At 48.2% G+C, this 22,394-nt stretch overlaps 12 protein-coding genes across 12 annotated transcripts; 6 read left to right on the forward strand and 6 right to left on the reverse strand.

Moving 5' to 3' along the window:
• Window positions 1-97: 97 nt before the first annotated feature.
• On the reverse strand, window positions 98-1,508 carry AKAW2_80964A (putative mitochondrial translation release factor (RF-1); the record flags this gene model as incomplete). Its single annotated transcript, XM_041682043.1, has 2 exons — window positions 98-1,338; window positions 1,406-1,508. The coding sequence occupies 2 exons, from the start codon at window positions 1,506-1,508 to the stop codon at window positions 98-100; spliced, it is 1,344 nt and encodes a 447-aa protein (XP_041548925.1).
• Window positions 1,509-1,981: 473 nt separating this feature from the next.
• On the forward strand, window positions 1,982-3,621 carry AKAW2_80965S (DnaJ and TPR domain protein; the record flags this gene model as incomplete). Its single annotated transcript, XM_041682044.1, has 2 exons — window positions 1,982-2,959; window positions 3,034-3,621. 2 exons carry the CDS (start codon window positions 1,982-1,984, stop codon window positions 3,619-3,621), a joined length of 1,566 nt encoding a protein of 521 aa, XP_041548926.1.
• A 264-nt stretch (window positions 3,622-3,885) lies between these two features.
• On the reverse strand, window positions 3,886-4,900 carry AKAW2_80966A (protein-L-isoaspartate O-methyltransferase; the record flags this gene model as incomplete). Its single annotated transcript, XM_041682046.1, has 2 exons — window positions 3,886-4,503; window positions 4,733-4,900. The coding sequence occupies 2 exons, from the start codon at window positions 4,898-4,900 to the stop codon at window positions 3,886-3,888; spliced, it is 786 nt and encodes a 261-aa protein (XP_041548927.1).
• A 1,024-nt stretch (window positions 4,901-5,924) lies between these two features.
• AKAW2_80967S (uncharacterized protein) lies at window positions 5,925-6,841 on the forward strand (the record flags this gene model as incomplete). Its single annotated transcript, XM_041682047.1, has 2 exons — window positions 5,925-6,075; window positions 6,132-6,841. The coding sequence occupies 2 exons, from the start codon at window positions 5,925-5,927 to the stop codon at window positions 6,839-6,841; spliced, it is 861 nt and encodes a 286-aa protein (XP_041548928.1).
• Window positions 6,842-7,094: 253 nt separating this feature from the next.
• KGD2_1 (putative dihydrolipoamide succinyltransferase) lies at window positions 7,095-9,144 on the reverse strand (the record flags this gene model as incomplete). The annotated part of the gene is made up of 11 exons (XM_041682048.1): window positions 7,095-7,139; window positions 7,202-7,273; window positions 7,348-7,415; window positions 7,468-7,522; window positions 7,580-7,639; window positions 7,698-8,090; window positions 8,168-8,512; window positions 8,598-8,653; window positions 8,706-8,777; window positions 8,843-8,901; window positions 8,960-9,144. The coding sequence occupies 11 exons, from the start codon at window positions 9,142-9,144 to the stop codon at window positions 7,095-7,097; spliced, it is 1,410 nt and encodes a 469-aa protein (XP_041548929.1).
• A 505-nt stretch (window positions 9,145-9,649) lies between these two features.
• Window positions 9,650-10,105, forward strand: AKAW2_80969S (NADH dehydrogenase [ubiquinone] 1 beta subcomplex subunit 9; the record flags this gene model as incomplete). Its single annotated transcript, XM_041682049.1, has 4 exons — window positions 9,650-9,669; window positions 9,723-9,855; window positions 9,920-9,998; window positions 10,056-10,105. 4 exons carry the CDS (start codon window positions 9,650-9,652, stop codon window positions 10,103-10,105), a joined length of 282 nt encoding a protein of 93 aa, XP_041548930.1.
• A 467-nt stretch (window positions 10,106-10,572) lies between these two features.
• HTA1 (histone H2A) lies at window positions 10,573-11,151 on the reverse strand (the record flags this gene model as incomplete). Its single annotated transcript, XM_041682050.1, has 4 exons — window positions 10,573-10,631; window positions 10,684-10,887; window positions 10,951-11,039; window positions 11,099-11,151. The coding sequence occupies 4 exons, from the start codon at window positions 11,149-11,151 to the stop codon at window positions 10,573-10,575; spliced, it is 405 nt and encodes a 134-aa protein (XP_041548931.1).
• A 621-nt stretch (window positions 11,152-11,772) lies between these two features.
• On the forward strand, window positions 11,773-12,360 carry HTB1 (histone H2B family protein; the record flags this gene model as incomplete). Its single annotated transcript, XM_041682051.1, has 4 exons — window positions 11,773-11,947; window positions 12,005-12,076; window positions 12,133-12,220; window positions 12,270-12,360. 4 exons carry the CDS (start codon window positions 11,773-11,775, stop codon window positions 12,358-12,360), a joined length of 426 nt encoding a protein of 141 aa, XP_041548932.1.
• A 353-nt stretch (window positions 12,361-12,713) lies between these two features.
• Window positions 12,714-14,174, reverse strand: ATG4 (cysteine protease ATG4; the record flags this gene model as incomplete). The annotated part of the gene is made up of 5 exons (XM_041682052.1): window positions 12,714-13,071; window positions 13,127-13,354; window positions 13,414-13,582; window positions 13,633-13,941; window positions 14,021-14,174. The coding sequence occupies 5 exons, from the start codon at window positions 14,172-14,174 to the stop codon at window positions 12,714-12,716; spliced, it is 1,218 nt and encodes a 405-aa protein (XP_041548933.1).
• Window positions 14,175-14,966: 792 nt separating this feature from the next.
• On the forward strand, window positions 14,967-17,154 carry AKAW2_80973S (putative R3H and G-patch domain protein; the record flags this gene model as incomplete). Its single annotated transcript, XM_041682053.1, has 5 exons — window positions 14,967-15,030; window positions 15,089-15,973; window positions 16,036-16,166; window positions 16,254-16,627; window positions 16,701-17,154. 5 exons carry the CDS (start codon window positions 14,967-14,969, stop codon window positions 17,152-17,154), a joined length of 1,908 nt encoding a protein of 635 aa, XP_041548934.1.
• A 262-nt stretch (window positions 17,155-17,416) lies between these two features.
• Window positions 17,417-19,221, reverse strand: AKAW2_80974A (putative C2H2 finger domain protein; the record flags this gene model as incomplete). Its single annotated transcript, XM_041682054.1, has 2 exons — window positions 17,417-18,932; window positions 19,103-19,221. The coding sequence occupies 2 exons, from the start codon at window positions 19,219-19,221 to the stop codon at window positions 17,417-17,419; spliced, it is 1,635 nt and encodes a 544-aa protein (XP_041548935.1).
• A 257-nt stretch (window positions 19,222-19,478) lies between these two features.
• Window positions 19,479-21,393, forward strand: AKAW2_80975S (uncharacterized protein; the record flags this gene model as incomplete). The annotated part of the gene is made up of 4 exons (XM_041682055.1): window positions 19,479-19,891; window positions 19,951-20,104; window positions 20,155-21,158; window positions 21,219-21,393. 4 exons carry the CDS (start codon window positions 19,479-19,481, stop codon window positions 21,391-21,393), a joined length of 1,746 nt encoding a protein of 581 aa, XP_041548936.1.
• Window positions 21,394-22,394: the final 1,001 nt, after the last annotated feature.

Genomic DNA, 22,394 nt, shown 5'->3' on the forward strand with positions numbered 1-22,394 from the left:
TGCCCGATGCGTGTGAATTTATAGTGTGCCATATGATATGACTGTATCTACATCATGCCTATAAGCGAATAGCTGTCTTTGTGACGATACCTTGACCCTAACGCGGTTGGGCACGCAGTCCTTCTTTATCTTGGACTGATTCTTCAACAGCCAAGGCCTCTATTTCGCGCTCGACGAGCCATGTCCGTACGCTTTCCATTACGGTTTCTAGGCCCTCGCCACCATCAAGAACACTATCCAGGTTGTGTATGGTGAGGCCGCTGCGATGGTCTGTGCAGCGATTCTGACCGTAATTGTAAGTCCGGATCTTGTCACCGCGTCCCATTCGAGCAACACCGCCCATTGCTCCTCTCCTTAGGTTAACCATTTCCTGTTCTCGGGCTTCTCGTCTTGCTTCAGCTATTCTCGCCCGTAAAACCTGCCAAGCCTTCTTTCGATTGGCATGTTGGGAACGTGAATCTTGCATGGAGACAACGGTACCCGTTGGTATATGGGTTAACCGAATAGCTGACTCGGTTTTGTTGACGTGCTGACCGCCTGCGCCACCGGCTCGCATCTTCTCTGTGCGAACCTCTTGAGGATCCACATAGTAGTCGCTGTTTGGGTCCTCGAAATTGAGTGAACTATCCAGGCCGCTCCCGGAGTCTGGAAAACTAGGAAGTATCATCACACTAACGGCACTGGTATGTGTACGGCCCTTCGCCTCGGTGGCGGGAACCCTCTGTACTCTATGAACTCCCGACTCCGTTCTCAGAATGTCATAGGCCCCATCCGCGTCAACTTCCAGGACCGCTTCACTCAATCGGTCTTGCGCAGGGCCGTCTGCAACATCCTGTTTTATGAGGCTATACCTGAAACCACGACGTGAACAGAAGGCGATATACATCCTCAAAACCTCAAAAGCAAAAAGACCAGCCTCGTCACCACCTGCGCCGGGGCGTATTTCGAGCAAACATGGGAGGTCTGCGAAAGGGTGGCGAGGTATAAGGGCCTTCTTCAGATTATCCGCTATGGCAGGCAGCGCGACCTTGCTGCTCTCCAGATCTTCAACTGCAAGCGACCTCAGCTCAGCATCGGTTTCCGGGTCATTAAGCAGGGACAAAAGTTCAGATATAGACTGCAAGTTGTCAATAAAGCTCAGTCCTAAATACATTGGAGAAAAACATACACTATTTGCGTGTTCCCACTCTTTTAAGGTACTTGCGATTGGCGCAAGTTCACCCACTCTTTTGGCGAGTTTCGCATCGAAAACCTCGGCCAAATGAGCGGAGAGTTTGGAATGTTCATTGGTTAGAGAACGAGCGCGTGCTAAGAGGGCTTGTGAAATGCCAGCGGAATCTACATCGGACCATATTAGTTTATTGCTAGACAATGAAACAGACATAGATATTAAGGTATAGCAGACCAGTTTTTAGGCCGCGCCGTTGTAGAAACGGACGGGGATTGGAGCCAATCCTAGCAGCAGACCGCACGAAACATCGAGCGCATATCCAGGGCGCGTTGAACATGTTCTATCGAGCTGTGACTGAATAAACCATGCTCGTTGGTCCCGACACGAGAAAACCAGCTGCTGGAATTTTGGCTAGCTCGAGATTTGGGGCATGCGGAGGTTGTGATATGGCAAGTACGGATACGGAATTAACAGCTCCATACGGGAATCTAACGGGTGGTAATATTACCGTATGTAATGGTGTCGTAAAGGCCAGACTGGAAGAAGATGGTCATGGATCAAGCTTCCTTTTTCCTTCCCCTTCGACGAAGGATGATATAGTGTCTGTCCTGCCCGCTGCTGTTGGCATTGATAATATGTGAAAGTGCTTTCTGACCTTTTCAGGGTCCCTCACGCTCTTTTTCCCTTCAAACCTCTGTCATCCATTTCATACTGACCATACGTCCTGACTTACTATGATACTTGCGCCATAACTTAATCCTGCTTCCATCGTCAAAGTCCCATTCCAGGTGTCTCACGGACTAGAGGAACATGCACTTGCCTCTGACATCTCTTACGGTCTTTCTGGCCTTTCTTTCCGCTGGCCATGGCCTGCAGTCTTCCCAGATTCCCTCTGACACCCCATTATCATCTTTGATCGCTTCTGCGAAAACTCACCTTGCGGGTGGTTCCCCCCGCGAGGCCTTGATGTATTTTGATGCAGCTGTGTCCAGAGATCCCACAAATTATCTTACAATCTTTCAGAGAGGTGCTACCCATCTGTCCCTTGGTAAAAGCTCACTGGCTCTTGAGGACTTCGACCGGGTTCTCCAACTGAAGCCAGACTTCGAAAGCGCTCTTCTACAACGGGCACGGCTGAGAGCCAGCTCTGCTGACTGGGCAGGTGCGTTGGATGATCTTGATAAGGCTGGTAAGGGGTCCACACCGGAGTATCAAGAACTCCGCGATTCGCGTGATGCTGCGTCTGCCGCGCTGGAAGCGGAAAGTCGCGGAGCCTGGGATGCCTGTGTAAGCCAGGCGAGTGTAGCTTTGTCCAAGGCAACCATGTCTTTGAGCCTGCGGCGGGCTCGGGCACATTGTCGCTTTGAGACTGGTGAAACAGAACAGGGAATCAGCGATCTTCTTCACGTGCTACAAATTCACCCGAGCTCCTTGGAGCCCTATCTACAGATATCATCTACACTTTTCTATGCCTTGGGAGACACAGACCGCGGTATCGCCCAAATACGCAAATGTCTGCATTCTGACCCCGATTCCAAACCGTGCAATCGCCTTTACAGAAGGGAAAGGCAGCTCGTGAAACAGTTGCAGAAACTGGAGGATGCTCTGAATGCGCGAAAACACAATAACGCCATCAATATACTGGTAGGAGTCGGTAGTGAAGGCGGTCTTCTTGATGACGTGCGGAAGGATGCTGCACAGGCGAAGGAGGAGGGTAATATCCACCCGAAAGCCCCGAGCAGCCTTTATGCCTCACTCGTCGAACGAACCTGCGACGTTTTCCGAGAGGTTTGTGGGACACCTAACCCCTGCTGAACATCACCCTTTTCGCGGTACATGACTAAATCTCGCATCACTTCTAGGCGCAAATGCCCAAACGGGCTAGTTCCTACTGCTCTGAGGCTTTAACTTTCGATCCTAATTCTTTACCAGCGCTGCTCCTCGAGAGTCAGCAAGCTATTGACGAGGATCGATTTGATGATGCTATACGGTTGCTAAATCAAGCCAAGGAACATCATTCCAGTTCGAGGGAAGTTCAGACCCTGTTGCAGAAGGCCCAAGTTCTACAGAAACGCTCCAAGCAGAAAGACTACTACAAGGTCTTGGGTGTGGGCCGTGATGCGGACGAGAGGACCATCAAGCGTGCTTATCGGCAGCTTACGAAACAGCATCACCCTGATAAGGCCATTTCCCAGGGTGTTACCAAGGAGGAGGCTGAGAAGAAGATGGCCTCAATCAATGAAGCTTACGAGGTACTATCAGATCCTGAATTGCGATCCCGGTACGACAGCGGCGATGACCCCAATGACCCCGAGTCACAAAGGGGCCGGCCATTTCAGGGGAGTCCGTTTGGGCCAGGCGGACAATTTTTCTTCCAGCAGGGCGGCGGTCAGCAATTCAAGTTTTCGGGTCAGGGCTTCAACTTTCCCGGCGGGTTTCCTTTCCGCTAATGTCGGGGTCCGAACTTCCAACTGCTGGAGGAATATACTGTACTTAAGTTATGCACCTGTTGTTTCTGTTCCAGTCTGTTTCGGGACTGGCAATCATTTTGTGCCATAGCCATGCCCTGGTCTTCTAATACAAGGCAATACTGTGTCTCAAGAAGTGTATTCATAAACATTCTGATGTCTCGCATTTGAGTAGACTGGACCTGGTTGATTTTGTTTCGATACGGATGGGCCTTGTGCTCTTCTCTACGTTCGTTTCATCCTTGCTCATCTTCCCGGGCGGTCGGTTAGGGGAACGTAGCTAACCTGGAACACCTTTTCTTTGTGGACTGAACCATCCTCTCTTTTGTCAACTACCCAGATATACTGTCCTCCCCCCAGCCCAAAGCTAGCCTCATCATCCTCCGCATCGACGGGTATGAACATTCGCCCTGGTGCGCGGAGCTGCTCGATGAGTACGGGGTGAAGGTGATGCGCGGCCGCGCCAACATGGATGGCGTCGTACGGTGCGCCCTCTTTCCAGCCCAGGCGACCATCGGCAGTAATGAATTTCACCCTTCCAGAGTCAAGAAAGCTACTCCCCTCTTTTGATTTGCGCATGTTTGTCTGTGCCAGTTCCACCAACTCCGGAATGTGGTCTACACCTATAACCTGGCCATCGGCTTCGCTCGTGGACGAAGGACTCACGACGAGGTTTGCAAGCACGTGGGTGAGGTAACCCGAGCCAGATCCGATGTCTAGCACACGCGAGCCTGGCTTCAGATAGTCGATGAGGTATTCACAGGCATGTCCATGCATGTGTGGAGCAGATATGGTAGCTCCATGCCCGATGGGCTGCGGTGAATCGGAGTATGGCCTTGAGGGCGCATAATGGGCGCGATCAACCTTGCACTTTGGTTAGAAACGCTATTTCACCCAGAAAGCAGGAGTGTTGTCAGGTCGTCCAGTGCCCTTAAAGAGGCAGACATGTGGCTAGGCGTGGAAGAATGGGGCGGGGAGAAGGGGGTCAACCTTTCCCTCCGTTTGGGGTCCGGCGATTGTGTCAAGCAGGGGTAAGCACTGGCCGCGGTGTTTTGACTGTGTGTGAAGTTCAGGGATAGGAGCTACTACTCACGCCTAGCATGGCATTCTTCACTCTTTCATCTTTTATCAGACCCGTCTTGAACAGATTCGCGATGAGCTCGCTATTCGTGGAGCCGGAGCAATACCACGCCATTGATAGAGACCTTTGCGGGAGCTTCTTTAGTAATGAGGATACTCTTATGGGTGTCTTGTTTGGCATGTAGCGCGCAACTGGTTTCTTTTACTATAGTCCTAGACAGCAGGCAGTGCCCGTCGCAGATGCCAATATCGGACCTGGCCTGTAGATGAGATCACTAGGCAAGCAAGTGTTAAGCTGCAGGTACGCTGCTTTTCACGGGAGCCGTTCACATGATGGTCGTAGGCCTTAGGTAGCTATGACGCCATGCTAAACCGCCTCCGGTCACGTGTATGTACCCGGGGTTGAACCCCTTCGGTGTCTGGGAAGAAGGGGCACGCTGAGGAGCTAATGTATTATCGGTTGCTTTGTACGGGATAGGCAGGCAGGTATGGTATATTGTATCATGTGGTAGAGTTATTTAGAGGGTGGGCCCTTATATGTGACGGTATTTGTTCACTGGTCGGTGTACCGCCGTTTCATGGTTCAGATGTATGTCTATACATATGATTATATATAAACTCGGGTATCGAGTACTACACCCATGCTCGGAGTCCATGTAATACATCTTGTACACCGATTACACGCGAAAATAAGTAAAATAAGTCTAGTCAAGAAATCTGAATCCATAGCCTTTCAAGGAGTAGCAAGCTCAAATCACATAGACAAAATACTCTGTACCATCGGTCTCGACAAGCAAACAACCTAACCACGCAAGAGCCGGGTAACTTGTAGACACTAAGCACTAGCCGCACTGGCTTCATAACGATTAATAATCAAGCATATCAACCAGGTTTAACTAGCTAAACCACAGTACTAACCCAATCAACCAGCCAACCAATAACTAGTTAGTTACTAGGAGTAACTGATTACTACCTACTTAGTACTCCGCCAGTTAACCAACTGACCACTCAAAGTGACCTACTTAATTGACTGATCAACCAACAAGGGCCCGGGCCGGTAACCAGCTATCACATCCCCGAAAATTCACAGGACAAAGCATACTCGACTAGACCGGCCCATGGATTGTGACAGGATTTAGAAGCCCACAGTGCGATCAGATGACCAGCAGAATGGCTGGATTGCTAGTTGATTGCATCACCCCACCATGGAATCGCCCACAGCAGATCCGGATACACAGGCTGAGGTAAATCTCATGATACTGGATTACCTCCTGTGCATGGCCATCCACCAAGTCCTGGACTCCGGGAATGGTAAATTTGAAGATGACACCAGCTGGAGTCTCGATACGATCAACAGTATGGACATTTCGATGCGCCCGATAGTACATAGGTACTGACGTTTAACCCAACAGCCATCAAGACTGCACTCTTACCATCGGACACCCTTCCCAAAGACATTCAGATAAAAACCCAGATACTAGAGCTCGCACAATTGTTCAGTGATGGCAATGGAAAAACAGAGCCAAGCAGAGAACTTGCTACTGAATTGTTGCAGGAAGACCAGCGCAGGAGTCCGTTTACACGATCTGGAAGAAGCAACCCCCAACCATACCAGCCACATGAAAGTGACAAACTACCCGCCCATGATACCCGGGTTGTCGCCTTTGATAGATCCTACAACGCGCTAGTCCGATTTGTCACCCTTTGCGGCACTGCGAGAGACAATTTACCAGATGGACACGCTGATATTGCTGCGAATTTAATAACCCAAGCTGCACTGAACGAGTACCACACTGCGGGTGTTAAGGCGCCAGGCAGGTACAGAGAATGCATTGAACGTGTCACTGCGTGCCTGCGCGAAGCCTTGGATCCGTATGCAGAGCAGGTAAACCTAGCGTACCTGAGCACCCTGTTACCATCCATCGACCTTGCATCAGCCGAGTCGGAAGGACCTGGGCGGAAGTCACCACGCGGAGATACTATTACCCGCTCAGTACTTTGTTTCCTGACCGACCTCATGAAGACACTAGACCCTCCAATACTCATTCAACTCGAGAGAGGAAAACTTGGAGGACTGAGCCGTGAAGAGACCCAGCAGTTGAAGGACAGGATAGGGCTTTGATGTTAGAGAACGTCTTGGCATGTACGTATATGGTAATTTGAGCCAAGTTGTTGGAATTCCACGACAACCATAGGCAGCAATGAAGCTTAATGAAGTTTGTATTGTAAGCTGATACGCTTGGTTACATCTCCGTATAGGACTGTTAATCTACAATTCGAGAGCGTAAGTGCAAAAATAAGAGGCAAAAGGGAATGGTTGGTATGTGTCCAAGACCTCCAAAACCCAACAGGCTAGTTCAATCAGCGTGAGAAGTCTAGCCCAGCAGCATCCGACGGGGGTCTTCGATGTATTCCTTGACCTGCGATAAGCTAGAGTTAGCACATAATCTGAAAAAGAAAAAGTCTAAGAAGAATTATTAACCTTAACCAAGAAAGTTACAGCCTCACGACCATCCAAGAGTCGGTGATCGTAAGTCAGGGCAAGATACATCATCTGTTCAAAGTATTAGCGACCACTACGGCATTTCCTCCCTTTCTATGTTTTCATGCAGAAGTGTGGGGACATACAGGGCGAATTTCAACTTTACCGTTCACAGCCACCGGCTTGTCCTTGATTGCGTGGAGTCCGAGAACAGCTTGAAAAAAATTAGATATACATCCAAGCGACACACCAAGATTCAGACCTACCTGTCTGTGGGAGGTTGATAATGGGAGTTCCCATCAGAGAGCCAAAAACCCCGCCCTAAGCGTACTGTTAATAACTAAGCGAACACCTGGTAGACAATAAGCAAGCACTCACATTGCTGATGGTGAAAGAGCCCCCGGCCATGTCCTCGATAGTCAACTTATTATCACGAGCCTAGCAGAAAGCACGTTAGCCAATTTTCGTTCAAGCCAGCTTCCAGATAATCTCCAACCTTCTTGCCAAGATCCGCGATGGCTTTCTCAATGCCAACGAGGTCCATGGTCTCCGCATTGCGGACCACTGGTGTCACGAGTCCTTTCTCAGTAGCAACGGCCACGCTGATATCCACGTAATCACGATAAACGATGGTGTCTCCACCATTGGGACCCTCGATGGAGGCATTAACAGCGGGAACGTCTTTCATGGCAAGAACACAGGCGCGAGAGAAGGCACTCATGAATCCGAGTTTGACACCAGTCTTCTTCAATACGTCGTCCTTGTACAGCTTGCGGAACTCCATGAGAGAGGACATATCAACTTCGTTGAATGTGGTGAGAGAAGCTGCCGTGTTCTGGGACTGCTTCAGACGTTCTGCGATTCTCAATCTCATCCTATTCATTTTAACCTATCGAAAAAGTAGGAAGATCCAATGTTAGTGGAGGAAAAAAGAAGGTTGATGCAGCCAATCGGCCGGGTACATACCCTCCTCTCTTCGCGACCCCCAACGCTGGGCTTGGCAGGTTCGGAGGCCTGAGGCTTTGTAGCTACCGGCTCTGTTTTCTTTGAGGGACTGGGCTCCGAAGGTGTGGCTTTCTCGGATGAAGACTGGGGTGCTTCGGGTGCCTTCGGTTTCTCAGGTTCGGAAGCCGTGGGCTTGTCAGCAGCGGCTGGCGCGGCCGGCTTTTCATTTGCGTCTTCCTTCTTGGTTTCAGGGGCACCTCCAAGCTCCAACTTGACAAGGTCCTGTCCAACTGTGACGGTGTCTTCCTCGCCCACGAGGAACTCTTTGATGGTACCGGATTCAGGGGCATTAACGGATACATCAATCTACACAAGTGAGTCGCTGATTTATACTTCACAGGGGCATATCCGTTGTAGCGGGAAGCGGCCATCGCCTGGTCTCAGCGCTTACCTTGTCAGTCTCAATGGTTGCGATCTCCTCGTCCCGTTCAACGTAGTCACCGATCTCTGCCGCCAATATTAGCTCAGTCCATTGATACGTCGAGCGCTGAGACCTCACGTTTGGAGAATTGCTTCAATGTGCCTTCGGTGATCGATTCCGCCATCTGTGGAACCTTGACAACAGTGTCCGCTAACCGGAAACAACAACAGGCATTAGTAAAGTAGCGTTTCGAGACAGTGGAAGGAGAATATTACCATAAGTTCGCACCTGAGCAGCCGCGAAGGGAGCGATACCGAAGCGAGACATTTTGGGTCTATGGCCACAGTTAGTCGTTGATTGCTATTCAACAAGCATGACTTGGTACCACTGACCCCAGAGCCGTAACCTGCTGAAGACCCGCGCTTGACTTGAGAGGACCATTGGCGCTTTTCTGGGAAGCAATGGACATCAAGCTTCTGGCGCGGCCGATGTGGAGGCTGCGGGAAACGCTGGCGTTTCGATGAAGAGCCCTCAGGTGTTGCCCAGAGAGGCGATGAAACGGTAATCGAGAAGCCATAATGACTGGCTTGGGTCCGTCTGGATAATCAGATTAAAAAGATTGTAGAATTGTAGCCGGGAGTTGTGGTAGCACAAAATAGGCCCCGTAAAGAGTGGACGTTGTTGTTGTTGTTGTTGTTAGGCTCTAGTCCTAGTCCTAAGGTATGGATATTTCCTGTCGGGAACTGTAGAGTGACGAAACTTATGTCAGTCGAGGGCACTGCAAGCTCAAGCCCGGGCCGAGACAACCGGAATTTCCCTCAACGAGCGCGGCATTCCCTGCGCCCGGCAAATGAACGGAGTATTATTATTACGCTACTGCGGGCGTCGAAAAGCACCAACTTGGTACTTTCGTGACCCGCATAGGATCATTAACGGCTAGGTAACTGAACGAGCTGTAAACTTCGTGCAAAAATCAATATAGACTACAACCAGACAGCCGTGATTCACAAACACGGCAGACCCGAGAGCAAAGTGTCTTAAAACAACTCAGGCCTACGGAACGGAACTGCTGCAGAATCAGGATGCCTCTCAACGCTGGCGCGTAGGTTGACCAAAGGAAGAGCGAATAGAAGATATCCTGACTTTGTTCTCCAGTTCACTTTATCGACGGTCCCTGAAACTGGCCCTTGATTGGGCCGTTCACCGCCATATCTGGAGAGGACAAGCTGTGTATATCCGCTCACTTTTCGAGGCCAACAAAGATGTTCGCGATCCCCGTCAGCAGAAGGTAAGTGTGGCTTTTCATTGCATTGAACAACTAGTGTTCATAGAACTGATGGTAAAACGAACAGGTACTGCTTCAAGAGACAGAAAAGCTCCTAGAGACATGGAAACACCCTGACCCTTACCGCGCACCTACGGCCCCGGGTGGTAAGTCTGACGAGAGTGTGCTTTATGAAACGGTATCTTGATCTGACATTTCTATAGGCAGCAAGTACGAGAGAAACATTCCCGCCCCTCAATTGCCCCGTGAGTGAACCAATAATGACCTACTGAATGCATCGAATATTGACGCGGCAATATCTGCTAGTTGCTTCGGACAGCTCGGCACACTGAGTATGACTGCAGCTCCTATGCGCAGTTATCTTGTATTCCTAGGTCCATAGATGAGAATAAATTGCGTACTACATCCATATATCCCGGGGGACCTTTAATTGCATAAATAGTGGGCCACTTCTAGGTGAAAACAGCTCAAAGGAGACCATTTGGTCTTCACTAGGCGAGCGCACTCCTTACACGAGTCTTGACTAGGATAGAAAATTGAATCCGTGAAAATGCTGTCGGTATCATTCCATGTCCGTAGACATAATGTACAACCATAAACTGTGGAAACTAGAAAAAAGAAAACGCAGAGCCATAAACGTTCCGACCAGAACCCCGTTATCACATCAATAAGAGAACCAAACCGCGCCGAATCAGAGAACCCAAATTAGAAAGAAATTGTTTACAGCTCCTGGCTTCCCGGGCCCTTTCCACTCTTGGGGGTCTTCTTGGGCAGAAGGTCTGTGTATGGTCAGCACCACATGCTGGATTTTCAGGTGGGGCTGGAACTTACTCTGGTGGATGTTGGGGAGGACACCACCCTGGGCAATGGTGACGTGACCCAGAAGCTTGTTCAGTTCCTCATCGTTGCGGATGGCGAGCTGAAGGTGACGAGGGATAATACGGGTCTTCTTGTTATCGCGAGCAGCGTTGCCAGCCAATTCAAGGATTTCGGCGGCGAGATACTCAAGGACGGCAGCGAGGTAAACGGGGGCACCTATTGTATGATGTTAGACATATCCTTTGAAAGGCAGTTTTAGATAAAATGAGTATCACTTACCGGCACCAACACGCTGGGCGTAGTTGCCCTTGCGGAGCAGACGGTGGACACGACCAACGGGGAAGGCGAGACCGGCCTTAGACGAGCGGCTGCGATTTCGTGTCAGTTTAATATCTCAAAGAAAACGCGAGATGGGCGGGTGGCATACGATTGGGCGTTCTTGCTGCCGCTGGCCTTGCCTCCAGATTTGCCTCCAGTCATTTTGATAGGTGGAATATGAGTTTTTGTGAAGGTGTTTAATTAAGAAGTTGTAGTTAACAAGTGACGATGGCGATAAGCGGGATACGGTGCTAAAGGGTTGACGGCCAACGCGAGGGAGCGGAGGACATATATAACAACGCGATCAGGGTGACGTTGGACTACTCGGGAGCCTTTCAGATCACCCTCTCGCTTAGCGGGGTCAGCCAATCACAAATGAGATCATGCTCCGGCGCACCCATAGCTTGGCAAAGAGTCTTTGGTATGATTCCGCGCGTGGTCGCCCCCAATACAGTTAAGCGTGGTAATTAAACATTCTAGTTTCGATACGGTTATATTAGCGTGATCTTAGTCAACTCCCCATAGTGGACGACGCGTTCTCCCTCATCTAATCATACAGATCATACACAAGTGTGACCGTATTGAAATTCTGCTTCTTTTGCGGACTCAGGATCAACTGAGTATTTGCGAGCTAGTATAAGTAGCGCGCCTCCCTCGTCACCGCGTCTCCCTCATTCTTATCCTCATCTTCACTCTATCCTCTGTCGACGCCAACGCAACCACCGTACCTTATACTCTTATCACAACTCTTCATCTTTCATACCTAATCTCAAATCTTTCAATATGCCTCCCAAAGCCGCTGAGAAGAAGCCCAGCACCGGTGGCAAGGCCCCGGCTGGCGGCAAGGCTCCCGCTGAGAAGAAGGAAGCCGGCAAGAAGACTGCTGCCGCTGCCTCCGGCGACAAGAAGAAGCGTGGAAAGACCAGGAAGGAGACCTACTCCTCTTACATCTACAAGGGTAAGTGGTTTTGAAGGCATCTAGTTTTAGATGATAATTATTGACTTTGGTTCGTAGTCTTGAAGCAGGTCCACCCTGATACCGGTATCTCGACTCGCGCTATGTCCATCCTGAACTCTTTCGTCAATGGTATGTTGTAAAACCAACCGCAGTCTTTATTTCAGCAAATATCTAACGCGTTCTAGATATCTTTGAGCGTGTCGCGACCGAAGCCTCGAAACTCGCTGCTTACAACAAGAAGTCCACCATCTCTTCACGGGAGATCCAGACCTCGTAAGTGCTTTGCGGACCAAAATGGTAGTAAATAACTAATATCTCCTAGTGTGAGGCTCATCCTTCCCGGTGAATTGGCGAAGCACGCGGTGTCCGAAGGCACCAAGGCTGTCACGAAGTACTCGTCGTCTGCCAAATAAGCATTTTCCTTTCTCTGTTTTCTTTCTGCAGGATTGTTCTTTTGCTACCTCGTCATCTGTTACGGTTTTGAGGTGGTGGGTTACAGGGTGTTTGCGGGATTCTAACGTGTCATGGGATGGCTTTATTTCTTTTTTCCCCTTGGGCCAAATGTTTATGGTTGCTTTTTTTTTTTGTGACGTGAATGCGGTGTAACATAACTCGGATGTGGGGTTGGTTGCGCGGGTTTACCTTCCTCAACAGAATTCGAATATCAAATTGCCTAGTTGCATGTCTATAAGATTAGAACGCAGTGGTGCATCGTTTCTAGGCTGGGTACTAAGGTTGATCCATCTAAATGTATTGACAGCAAGAGCTATTCGATATCATCCAGCGCTTCGACCTGGTCAAGTGCTTCTGCTTCCTGATCGTGGTCAGGATTCATCTGCTTGAGTACATGGATGATCGGCCGCCCCTTGACGGCTTGTATGCGGTTTAACCAGTCGTCCCAATCTTCCTGGTCTCGGATGAGGAAGCCTATAAGCATGCTCGGATCCATGTCCCGCACGTGAATTCTTCTCAAGCGCCGTGTATGATAAGTATCAACCTCCTCTTTTGAGTATAGTTCGCCTCCTTGGCGATCTGGAAGCGCAGGGCGGGTATAATGTGGATCTAGATAGAATAGATGTGACCCTTGGGCTCCAACAAAGTAGTGTGACGCCGACGGGCGTCCCCTAGTGATGACGTCAGCTTTGATGAAGAGAAATAGCTCACGGGTGGGCAATATACCCTGCAATTCCGACTGATTGAGGGAGCTGCAATGTGGCTTTTAGGCCATCCCAATAGACTGGAGTGATATGGTCAATGCCGAGCCTTGTTCCCAGCAGTATCAGGGTAGGCTGAAAGACACCGGAAGAGTTTCGGGCGACATTCATGAACCTGTCCTGGTAAACTTCCGATGTATCATTAGAGACATAGACTTTAAGTGTAGGACTTCCACACTGTGACGAAAGTGCTCTGTTTCGTTGTTCAGTTTACTTCTTTATATTAGTTGCTAGATGCAATGCGGAACATACTCTATGCACTTGGCCGTTGCGGAGGGCCCGAACCATTCCCCTGGGAACTTCCCACACGATTCGGCGCCATGCTTGACGAACCGATGTACAGAGAAGGGGGCAGTTGGTGTGTCGGCGAAAAGAGACAGTAGCTGTGACTCTTCCTCGAACCTCGCTCCACGGCGCCAGTCTGGTCGGATGTTAGCAGTACATTCAGGTCACGCGTGTAAATGATAGTACCACGTCCTAGGACCAACGTAGATAGTGCATTTGCCAGCAGGCTCTGACCGGATCGTATCATACAGCCCCAGCCAGTATCGGATGTAAATCCTTGCGTATCTACTAATTGGCTTCTTAGGCGTACCCCCAGTGTCATTGATGCACTTTTGTCGTCTCCCTCGACTCTGGGTATCGGGGGAAAATTGGACCTATACGTCATCCAGATTCTTGATTCAAAATCCAACAGGAACGACTCGGGCCACGCATGTTCTGATGGTTTCCGATAGTTGGTCGTTCCCGTCGTGTTATCTCGGGCGCTGTTCTTGTCCGCTGGCACCGGTATCAGTATGATTTGGAACAACTGCGTCTTTTAACAAGACACGAGTGATTATGTTTTGCTTGGGCTTACGTGTCTCCCCCCTTGGGCTGACATCCTTCTCGGGGTGATACTCTATTCCTAGGCACCATATCGAGGAAGTAGGATCTTCATCATTCCTGGGCTCTGGGTCCCAGAGATACTGTACGATGCGTTTGCTGCACCGTCCTATGTCGACTGTGTTCATGTCTGCTATCGTTCCGATACTCTAGGTTGCGCTTCCCTGGTCGCACAGACAGAGACGGTAGGGGTTGGTGTTGCAGTACGTCACTAGACAGGTCTGCACTATATATTATCCTCGGCCCGTTGGAGACGGGAAACCTAGATGGCGGGGCTCTGAGGGAGAGACATCAATAGTGCAACGCACTCTCCAAAAGTAATATTATGACAGTTACCAGCGCGGCAGATCACAAGGTTGGTAGCGGCCAAAGAAGAACAGTTAACCACAAAAGGGAGCTTAGTGTGACCAGGAGGGGTCATACAGTATCTATGCATTTAGTTGTAGTCACGGGGCCAGCTAGGGCGGGAGTTGCTACTACAGCTGAAAAAGCTTAGAGAAGGCTATCTATCATAGGCCCTTACATATTCACACCAAAGACTCAGTAGAAATCGAAAAGGATAGTAACCCTGACCAGTTTTGACATCGTATGTGGGAAAGATACTAGGCCTTACTGTCTCTCAAGTGAATCAAGGCCACCCAGACCCTCAATGATAAAGCCCGCCTGTGTACCCCACCGGGCACCTTCGCCGCCTGCCATCATTACATAAGTGAAGATATGAGACCGCAGATAACACTGCCAAGAGCGAGGGACTAGATTAAGCTTCGAAACAGTAAAGGTACCATCTTCAGTCACTTATCCTCATCAGGTCGACGAAACACCTTTCTGTCTCCCAACCCGACAAAAGGATTACAATCATATCCCAGAATAAGGCCAAAGGGAAAAGGCAGTAAGCCAAGCGGAAAGAAAAGGCCTGGAAGATGACACGATCCAAGGCAAAAGTTCGGAACAAGAAGCAGAAATCAGTGGCAGATGATCTCCTAGGTACTGTATTATAGTTGTCACTACTTCACGTTACAGTCACATTACTGACTCTTTGAAGACCTCGGCAAAAATCATTTGACAATGCAGCAAGAAGCGCGCAACACTGAAGGACGCAGCCTATGGCGGACTGGTTCCTCACTACGCCACCAAACAGTCCGTTTTGTGAGCGCTCAGGACATTGACCGGGAGAGTGAAACGCAACCCTCCCCAAGCACAATCGAGATAAGCGCACACGAAGAGAGTCTGGAAACACGGAAGACCCAGAATTGTGATCAAGCAACGGCTACGTCTCTGTCAGAACGCAGGCCGGATACCGAGGACTCGCCCCTCTGTGTTGAGTTACTTGACGAATTCGAATCCACAGCGATATCGGATTCAATGAAACATCTCTCCAAGAAGTCTCAAGACGATTCGAGTGAAGATGAGGTTGTGTTTCGTGGCAGGAGACACCAATATGGGGAAGGCAGATCACGCCCGTCGGATATCCGGACGCAGAAAGTTATTGCCGGTAGTCAGCAACCAAGAGCATCCGAGCACAGCAAATTGGATTTTCTTTCCTCAAATTCTGAGCCCAAATCATTGCCCGCTCCCAAGCCTCCACAGACAGAAACATGCCCACAAGAAATGGACGATAGCCCAAATTACTTCTCGCTTACCAGCGATAAGCGGCGGCGCAAAAAATGGAAAAGAGACGATGATGACATACTCGCCGACTACATAGATAATATTGACACCGAGTACTTGATACCGGGGATACTGGGCAGCTCTCCGCACTCTGTTGAAGCTCAAGAGCCAGACAATGCCGACAAGGTGATACCAACGTCCGCTACGGGCCTGAACTCCGCAGCTGAGAAGAAACTGCAGCAAAGCGAGGCTTCCGCTCAACGCCATAACCCGACACTGAGCGATGAGCAAGAGTGCGGCGAAAATGAGGTTTCCGAGTGTAAGTGGAAATACTCAAATCTCTTGGTCGTCACGCCTGTGGGCGTTACTAACTGGGCAAAGGTCACTGCAATCATTTGGACGAAGAAATCAGTCAAGAGGTATCCGTTAACCGAATTTCTCATACGGAAAGCGCCTCGACCTCTTCGTCAGACGGTTCGGACACAGAGGACATAGAAGAAGACAAATCTGAGGTAAGAGACCTAACCATTCCATTTCTGCTAGACATCCACCCCCCGAAAATTGAACCATCCCGAAATATCATTACTGAATTCAAGCAGGACCTGCACGCGGACGGTAACAGCTTCTTTGCGTCTGCGACGGCTTTTGCTGATGCATTGGAATTTGATCCCTACTATGGATTCGATATTATGGACTTCAACCGACCAAGTGTGAAAAAGAAGTCTAAAGGAAAGGGCCGGTCCTTGGACATTAGTCTATCAGACAGTGAACTTGAGTCCGAGTTGATAAATGCCTGGCAAAACGACAGGGCAAAGAAAAAGGCTAGAAAGCAAAAACGCGAAGAGCTGCGCTCCCAGGGCCTATTAGGCCGGGGCCGCCAAAACCCGTCCTTGAAAGACAAATATTCCAATGGAATAGGCACCGAGGACCTGAGAAGCGAAATTCGACATTTCCTCCTCTCACCAAGGAATAGGTACATATGTTCCCTCCTTCTCAGTGAATCAGACTGCTTCTGGTATATGATATCTGACGCTTTTTCTTTGCAGCTTGGCTTTGCCTCCCATGTCGAAGCAACACCGCAAACTGGTCCACGAGCTGGCCAATGTCTTGTCTATGAAATCGCAATCTCGAGGCAAGGGGTCTTCGAGGTTTCCCATCGTAAACAAGACCTCACGGACTCCTGCATATTCATCCAAAACAATATCTCAAATGGAACGTATATTATCAAATGGGCGTGGGCAACGCGGGCTCAAATCCCGCGACTCGAAGCCGAGCAAGCCTAGCAAGTCGCGCCGCGGGCGAACCGACGCAACTGTTTCCTACATGGATGGTGATGTCGTCGGAGGATCGGCACCTGAAATCGGTGCCGAGAATAAGGGCAGGGCTATGCTTGAGAAAATGGGATGGAGCATTGGCACTCCTCTTGGTTCTATGAATAACAAAGGTATTCTTCAACCTGTTGCACATATTGTGAAGAACTCGAGGGCTGGGTTAGGATAAGTAGCATGTGCAAGCGATAGTCAGAGCAACTTGGTACTCTCAGCTTCCTTTCCTCTCCATTTTTCTGTCTTCCTCAACCTACATGCTATGATTGGAGGTCAACTGGTTTGTTAGAGAAATACTTGTAAACATAGTATCCGATATAGTGGTATTGTATCTCTGATAATGAAATATGTATATGATATAAGGCCACGATTAGTGCCAGGTCTTGATATATAAGCTCTTGGAAGGCGCGAATCTCCAAGTTATCAAAGTAAAATTTCTAAACCCTTTTCTTTCTATGCCGAGTGACCCCTTTCACCTGTGCGTGATCAGACTCTTTTAGGTGTGAAAAAAGTTGGGTCCGTGAAGGAAAGGAAGCGCTGCATGTTGTACACTGCGTGCCTAGGGACTGTCCTTTTGCCTGTTCCGCTTTTTTTAAGCGCTTTTGTTTAGCCTTGCCCAATTTCTGAACGGCTGGCTTGGAGGGGTCAAGTTCTAGATGCGTAAAATCTGAAGACAGACTAGCAGCCGCATCTGTCGTATCCTGCGTTGAATCACTGGTCAGTTGGAGTCGACCCTCGACAACCTCTCTTGATGCATAGTCAATTTCACTTTCTGAGTTTTGGTCGATATATCCCCGTAGGCTTTCGTGAGATACGCGTTGACCCTGGCTCTCACCGGCATTGTTTGGTGCTGGTATGCCACCTTCATTATCATCAATGCCGAGTGTGTTGCCTGACGTGGATCTGCATGGTGTGCTGTCGGCATTCGATACACGCATAGCTTGATCATCCGGGACAAATGTCATAGCAGCCTGAGCTTCATACTCTGATGAATCTCCGGCTAGTCCCAGCTGCTTGTTTTCATTTCTCATTTCTTTTTGAAGCTGCTTAATAGCTTTGACGTGCTTTTTGCTTCGCTCGTGTGCCTCAAACTGATTCAAACTCTTGAAGTTTTTGCGGCACACAACACATTCGAAGACTTCCGGTTCTGTCTCAGTACTACTCACTGTCTCGTCATCTTCAAATTCCTCTGACTTTGCCCAGTCTTGCGTGATATGGTCTCGCAGCTTAGCCTGATTCGCTGCCCTTGATTTCGCAGCTTGGGAGGCGGCAGATTGTCGGAGGAATTCCTGGCGCTGTGACTCACTTTGGGTGCTTGTTTTGTATCGCGGGTCGCGCTTTTTGACGAAAGCTACGAGTGATCGAACAGCATCGTTGAATTCACGGATGCCTTCCTCCCTCAGGCGCTTATTTTCCTTCTCCATCAGTCTACGAACACGACGATCGGGAGCTTCTGAGTAACGATAGACATCTTTCCATGCAAACGACTTTTTTGTTGAGAAGCCGCCCCATGCAACGTAGAATGGGCGTACAACTCGTTCGAAATCATCCCCCCGGCACCCAAACGTCGGATAAGAAATGATTTCCACATTCTCCCCACGGCAAGCGATCTCTTCTTCCGCGGCAAGTCGTGAGAAAACCTCACGAAGACCACCGTAGAAGCCATCCGAGGAGTCTGAGAATTCCATCTGTGGACTGAACCTAGAGAAGATCCTATAGACATCGTCTGCAGTAGTCGTGCGCGAACTATGTGGACTGCCAGAGTTGCCAGAACTACCCTGGCTTCCTAGCAAGACATCTCGATGAGTATCGTACCACGAACGCTCCTGAGGGTCTGAAAGCACCTCGTAAGCAGACTGGACCTCTGCAAAAAGCTTTGTAGCAGATTCCACATTTCCATAGTTTCGGTCCGGGTGCAACTCAAGGGCTTTTCTTCTGTACGCCTTTTTGATTCTAAAGGGATTAAGGGGTGTTAGTGGCTTCAGGATACCTTCGCTGCTCATCCCACCAAGTCTCTCCTTCGAGGCCCGCCTTCAATTCTCCTTCCCCATTCTGCGTGCTCTCTTCACAAATAACAATTCATGCGCAAGATTTAGAAAAACCGACAGGCAAGGCAAGCTTACTCCTCTGCAGATGCGTCCCAATTCACCTGTAAAAGTTCGTAATAATCAAGTTTCTTATCAGGTGATCCAGCCGAAGAGCTGGCGTTCTCTTCGCTTGTCGAAGACTGAAATTGCCCCATGAGTCTGACTAAAAAGTCTTCTTCCGTGGTGAGGAGGTGAAGAATGGATTTGGCGCAGGAGTGTCAAGATTGTTTATAAAAGATGGGGCACAGAGCACTGGTACGGCAGAACTCCCCGCTCAGGATCGAGCTCGCTTGGCTCCGATTTGCACCCACCCAGATGGACACAGATGAGCGGCACAAACTTGTGATAGTCTAAGGACAGCCTTTCTTTCGTCTCAATTGTCGTCGTCTATTGCTGTGTCACATGTACCGGAATGGTTCCGTCTCTGGACTATTTCCCCGAAGAGTTACTACATCATATTCTTTGCTACTGCCCACCCCGTTCCGCTGCCGCATTAGAACAGACAGCTCGCCGATTTCGCGGGGTAACAACAAAGCCTTTCTTATGGCGATATTATTGTCTGAGCCGTTTTAAGCACTGGGCCCGGCAACATGAGTTACCAGCAAAGCTTGCAAGCCCTATCCCTGCGGTAGATTGGAAATCGCTTTACATACTAAAGCATTTAAGATACCGCGAGACCTGTCGTCTTCTGGACAGCATCCTTGCAAATCAAACGGGAAGAATCGAGAAGATTCGAAAGGTTATAGGGCTTGGTTATGATGCCAAAGATGCCCTTCTACATAATCTTGAGATTCAATCCAGTGTAGAAGATTACTTGGCAAGGAGGTTTGTTCTGTCTATCCATGAGACGGCATCTCGTTTTAACTATATTTCTTTGAAATAAGATATTATGCCGAGGCGCTCCTCACTTGCCTTCATCGAGCTCTCGCTGTACAAGAATGGGCTAAACTGAGAAATGGCGAGGAGGTGTCTCTATACAGGGCATTAGGTGCATTCGACCTTTTTAGACCCGAGAGCGATTTTGGCAGTCTGGAAGAGGTAAGTGACTCCAGGGCCTGAAGGGACGTTGCTATCTAATACAATTTTAGATCAGCGATAGACTGGACTCGATTGCCTCGCTACTTCCTATCAGCTGTCCAGACATCCACCAGCTCACGTCTCGTAATAAAGCCAGGGCAGTTGCGAAGTTCCTGAGGGCAAATAGTCTCACCGGAATTGGTGAAGAAAAAGAGTACCATTGCTTGGAGCACAACTTTCTTGGTATTGCTTTGAATGACCCTCGGCACAATTCACTTCCTCTGATTTCGGCAACTATTTATTGCTACGTTGCTGAACGGTTCGGCCTGAACGCCCGGCCATGCGGCTTCCCTTTCCATGTCCATGTGATTATCCTGCCGCCCATCGGCTATGATATGGACGATAATGTAATTGAAGACGGGACACGCGGCAGCCCAATTTACATGGATCCGTTCCGCTCAGAGAAGGAAACGCCAATCACGGATCTAGAGTATCAACTAAACTTCTTAGGTGTCACTGCGGTCGAGCGAGCGAAGTTCTTGGCCGAATCCCACCCTTCAGAAGTCGTCCTTCGGTGCAGCAAAAACATTCTGAACTCGGTCCAACGTATGTCTCAGTTTCCAGATATGCGCCTAACACCAGTGGATGTCGTCTGTGCGAAGTATGCTGCAATTTGGTCCTCTTTGTTGCTTTCGGATCTTGCTCGGCCTACTGATGTCAGACATAATCTGCTATGGCTAATGGAGCTTTTTGCTACGGAGTTCCCATCCGACATCCACTTGATTGAACAGTACGTGGCGCCTCTGCTTCATGGAACGCCCGAGTATGAGCATATTCTGGAAAGTCTCCATGTGATGCGAGCGGCGGACGAAATACCTAAACAGGTAAAGAGGCGCTCTTCTCAGCGGAGGGAAGTAAAATATCGCGTTGGGCAGGTATTTAGACATCGCCGGTATGATTACCGAGCCATCATAACAGGTTGGGACACGGAGTGCGGCGCGGGTGAGCAATGGATGAGAAGGATGGGAATAGATCGCTTGCAAGGTGGTAGGCACCAGAGCTTCTATCATGTGCTGTAAGCTCCTTTACAAGTATCGATCTTATATATAGGGTAAAGCTAACTCCTGCTCCCAAGAGTTGAGGATAAAAGTGTTCGTTATGTGGCCGAGGAGAATATTGAGCTAATGAGTCCCGAGGTCTCAGAATTGCCCTCAACACTCGTGGCAGTAGCGGGAAAGCATTTCAAAAGATGGGATTGGGAAACGAGGACATTTGTCAGTAATATCAGGGATGAATATCCTGAAGACTGATAAAGAATGAGCTTTATGGTTTTACTTACTCCCCCTGGCCATATTTCTTGAAATTCTATGCAACCCGCAGGTGGAAGCGCTGGGATCCTAATTATTTAAAGCCATACAAATACTGTTGAATTCCTAATACTAAATACTATAGATCATCTATAAATCCTAAGATTCAGTATTAAAGCTGTCCAAAGTGTTCACTAGTGTTGTTTCTAGTAATTTTTTAGTTTTAGTAATCATAGAATAATATTGCTTGGTAATATATTCCTGATTTTGTATTAGGTCTTGAGAGTTTACAATATTTTTTTTTCATGATTATCATAAGGATGAATAATGCAAATCATAATCACGCGGCCTGTACAATCGTGTGGCCCATCAACTAATGCTATATAAAAGCTGTTTTTTTAATCTCTAATATCTCAACTATTATATAATCGTATGACTTTATCTTAAAGATGTAGTATAATGATTATAATTTTTTTAATATTTTTTTAGAATTTAATGACTATATATATTATATAATAGCTAGTAATATAAAATACCTGTAATTTACTTATAATTTATAAATATTTCTAAATTAAATATAAATCAATTATCCAAAAATATTTGAATACTTCTAATATATTTGTTTTATTATTATTAATCTATATTTATCATTCTAGATTTATATAAAGTGTAGTTATTGAGATATTATAATTATTATAAAAGATAAATTCTGTATAGCTTTATGATATAGGCCGCGTGATTGTATGGGCTGCGTGATTGTGGTTTATATAATGATGAGATAATGTGAATAATATGTTTTTATTATAAATATATATATGAAGACTATACTTCTGTAAAATGTGGAAGCTGTTCAACAGTCATATTTAGTGCTATGTAAGTTGTAACAAGAGTTTCTAATATAAGAAAGAAAAAGAAGAAGCTCAGAGAAGATTATATAATCCTATAAAGATAAATATATAATATAATATAAGTAAATAAGATAAATAAAATAAGAGTCATATAAT

This window comes from Aspergillus luchuensis, chromosome 8 (genome assembly GCF_016861625.1).
Source record: "Aspergillus luchuensis IFO 4308 DNA, chromosome 8, nearly complete sequence".
In the NCBI taxonomy this organism is placed as follows: domain Eukaryota; kingdom Fungi; phylum Ascomycota; class Eurotiomycetes; order Eurotiales; family Aspergillaceae; genus Aspergillus; species Aspergillus luchuensis.